This window comes from Charadrius vociferus, unplaced genomic scaffold, assembly GCF_000708025.1.
Source record: "Charadrius vociferus isolate BGI_N301 unplaced genomic scaffold, ASM70802v2 scaffold509, whole genome shotgun sequence".
Classification (NCBI taxonomy): Eukaryota; Metazoa; Chordata; class Aves; order Charadriiformes; family Charadriidae; genus Charadrius; species Charadrius vociferus.
In genome coordinates, this window is record NW_009650093.1 from 469,884 (window position 1) to 473,309 (window position 3,426).

General features: G+C 46.7%; 1 protein-coding gene across 1 annotated transcript; it reads left to right on the forward strand.

The window, feature by feature from the left end:
* Nucleotides 1–77: 77 nt before the first annotated feature.
* On the forward strand, nt 78–2,068 carry ATP5G1 (ATP synthase, H+ transporting, mitochondrial Fo complex, subunit C1 (subunit 9)). Its single transcript, XM_009892192.1, has 4 exons — nt 78–127; nt 715–792; nt 1,066–1,241; nt 1,843–2,068. The coding sequence occupies exons 1-4, from the start codon at nt 89–91 to the stop codon at nt 1,955–1,957; spliced, it is 408 nt and encodes a 135-aa protein (XP_009890494.1). The 5' UTR covers nt 78–88; the 3' UTR covers nt 1,958–2,068.
* Nucleotides 2,069–3,426: the final 1,358 nt, after the last annotated feature.

The window sequence follows — 3,426 nt, forward strand, 5'->3', positions numbered from 1 at the left end:
GGGGGTGCTGGCCGGTCGCAGTAGCATTGGGATTCCCAATTCCTCTTGTTTTTTTCTATTTTTGTTAATTCGTTTTAGGTTAAGCAAAATGCAGGCTCCTTTGGCTCTCCTCAGCTCCCCAGCCCTGGTAAGTCACCTTTTTTTTTTGAGGAGTATAATAGTACTTAGTGGGTATATACGATTGTGAAGTCTTTCTCTGTGGTGTTTTGTTCAAAATGCTGTTCTGGGCACCCTCGGCTGAGGTGGGACCGTGTGGGGTTTGTTTTACCGTGGATTTAACAAGGAGGGGAAACAAGGTGACCTCTGGTGACCAGAGGGTGAGACCTACCATCTTAGTAGATGTGCAATGAACTTCAGGCCCAAGGGCTTCTCTAAAGATAAGCTAACTGCTTGTCACAGAGCTACTTGATCACTCCTTTCTTTCAAGGTATGAATTAGGTATGGAAGTGTAATAATGACCGAACTGCTGTAGCAGATCGAACACTTACCACGTTGCAGTGTGTGCTCTGTGGTACTGGTGCTCATGGACTTAATCCAACTGCCAAAACTAGAAGTATCCTGCATGTGCACATGCCTTTGCTTTTTAGTCTTGTTTCATTCTTGAGATGTTTTAAAAAATTCTAAGATTCTTTTTTCATAAAATAACTGCTCTTTTCTGAGGATGAGTGTGAACGCATACAGCTACAGCAGTTAATTGTCTGTGTTTTGTTTCAGTTCCGCTGCTGTTCCAGGGCTTTGGCCAGACCAGTTTCAGTGTCTGTTTTCAGCAGGCCTGAGGTTCAGACTGTACAGGTGAGACTCCCATGTGGTAAACGATGTCCTGTATTTCTGTGGTCGCTGCCTGTCATAGGTGATGGCTCCTCCTGAGATGGAGGAGTAAGTTTGTATGTCAAGAGGATGGCTAATATGGAGATACAGCTTCTAGCCCAGATTGATGATGGCTTATCAAGCTTGGCTCATCTTGCTGTCCTCTGAGTACAGGGTAAATGGTGATCATGTTTTATTAAACTTTTATATTGATTATTAAAAGTGTAATTAGCATGTTTCTTCTCCTGTACCCTGCAGCCAGCTGGCGTTTCCCATCCACAGCTGACCCGCCGCGAGTTCCAAACCAGTGCTGTTTCCAGGGATATTGACACTGCTGCTAAGTTCATTGGTGCCGGTGCTGCCACGGTTGGGGTGGCCGGTTCAGGAGCGGGTATCGGGACAGTGTTTGGCAGCTTGATCATTGGCTATGCCAGGTAAGCAAGATGCCAGGCTGGCTTGAATTTATTCCCTTCTTCCAGCCCTAAATTTAGTAAATTAGTAGAGCTTTCCCTGAAATATACGTCCAGCTCTATATGTATAGTGTATATAAGCAGATACTGTGTTTAACTGAAGCGGTCCTCCTTGGAATATAAAATCATTGTTATAATCCATTATTCTATTAAAATAAGTAAGAAGGCACCTGAATTGTTTGAATACACCCTATACTTGCTTCTAAATGATGCAGCTGTTCTCTGGAGCTCTGCCTGCCTCTAGAAGAAATGAAGCACCAGTTGTTAGTGTGAACTGTTGCTTGGTACCACCAGGGCAGATGAAAAAAGCCTCCAGGGTTCAATCTGGCCACATCACTAAAACAAGGGCAAAATCATGGTTTTCTCATTCCAGCTGGTGGCTGCCTGCAATAAATCTGGTTTGTGCTCCAAAATCCATTGCCTGTGTGACATAATCCCGGTTTTCTGCAATAAGGGCTCTGGTTTGGGGTTGTGTTTTTGTTTTTTTTTTTTTTCCTCACTGTGGATCCTTTCTTTTTCCTTTTCCTTGTCTCTCTGGTTTGTTCCCCACTCATACACCATACAGGAATCCATCTCTCAAGCAGCAGCTCTTCTCCTATGCCATCCTGGGCTTTGCCCTGTCCGAGGCCATGGGTCTCTTCTGTTTAATGGTGGCATTCCTTATCCTGTTTGCTATGTGACAACTTCTGGTCCTGGCTGCGGCTTCCATCATTCTGTCCTCTGCGGTTTGAGTCTGCTTCCATCAGAGAGTTCCAGACTGACAATTAAAGAAAAGATTTCTCTAAATAAACTGGTGACTTTATTATTTTTTTTGTTACATTCTGGTCCAGCGGTGGGGGTGTGTTGGTTGAAGAGGGTGATGTCCCAGGTGTGGGGGTACCCACTAATAAAAGAGGAGTATGAGATGGTGGTGGAAGGAAAACTAATGTGAAGTCAGCTTGGTAGGAGAGGATGTCCTTGACCTGCTCAAATCCATGCAAAAATCCCAACAAGCATTGCCCTAGTGAAGGAAATACTTCTAGATGAGCTGACGAAGCGTTGGCTTTTACACATACTGTTATGGAAAACACTGTGCCACCCTTTTTCTTGTGTGAAAGACAGTATTTAGAAAGGTGATGGTTACAGGTGAGCGTGTTTAGAGGTATATTAATGGTGTTTGCATAAATAAATTACCAGTAAGTGCACAAGGCTATGCACTACCGTATCATCTGAATTTTCTTCTTTCACAAAGAAGAGCTGGTTTCAAGGTCACATTGTCCATGTGCCTCCTCAAAGCATCACTTCACACAGAGGACCACAGCTGAGTTGTGTTTCTTCCCGCAGTGGTTACATGCTTCAGCTGTTTTAGAGATGGCAGTGTAATAGGGAGGAGAAATGCTAAAATCTAACCCGAGTTGGGGACCCTGCAGTAAGACAGCTGTGTCTTTAAGGAAGGTGAGCACTGAGGGAGCTTGTCCGGTTATCTGCTTTAGTTAATTGAATTAATGCAGCTACTCTGTGTGCTTAAAGCCTCCGAAGGGTGGTTGTGACCTCCTTGGAAGGGAGGGATCCGAATGGGGTGCAGGAACTGCTCTGTTGTAGCTGCCTACACCCTGTGAGGTGAGAAGAATTTAACTAAAAAAACACCAAACCCTGTCCCTGAGACTTCTTGGAGAAACCTGGTCTAGGGGGAGGCGTCCCTGCCCAGGGTCGGGGGGTGGAGCAAGGTGCTCTTTAAGGTCTCTTCCAACACAAACTGTTGTATGAAAGGTGGTTCTGAAACCCAAAGGCGCTGGAGGGAGATTCGCTGGTGGAACTGGAGAGGAGAAACCCTTCAGCCGGGCTGGCGCTGGGGAGGGACGCGTAACCCCGTGCTGTGGGAATCTTCTCAGGGGGTTGAGAGGAGGTCAGAGCTGTGGGGAAAACACCGCTGTTACCCGCGTCTCAGTTAGTGATGTTTATTGTCCCTCACGCGTCTGAAACCCCGTGTGAACGTCCGCCGCTTCTGTTCTACCCCTGCTAGAGCAGACGTGACCTTGGCACTAAAATCACCGCGGCCCGGGCTGAGACGCTGCCCTGCCCTGGCTCCGCAGGTCGAGGGCTGCTGCTGGCCGGTCCCTTGCACCAGCCGCTTCCCAACAGGGCTTTTTTTCCACCCAAAAAGCCCCAA

What these genes read in the sequence shown, in the direction of transcription:
- ATP5G1 (XM_009892192.1), top strand. Translation starts at nt 89, where the DNA reads ATGCAGGCTCCTTTGGCTCTCCTCAGCTCCCCAGCCCTG. An exon ending in TCCTCAGCTCCCCAGCCCTG is followed by an intron (nt 128 to 714) that starts GTAAGTCACCTT and finishes GTTTTGTTTCAG; the next exon opens with TTCCGCTGCTGTTCCAGGGC. An exon ending in CTGAGGTTCAGACTGTACAG is followed by an intron (nt 793 to 1,065) that starts GTGAGACTCCCA and finishes TGTACCCTGCAG; the next exon opens with CCAGCTGGCGTTTCCCATCC.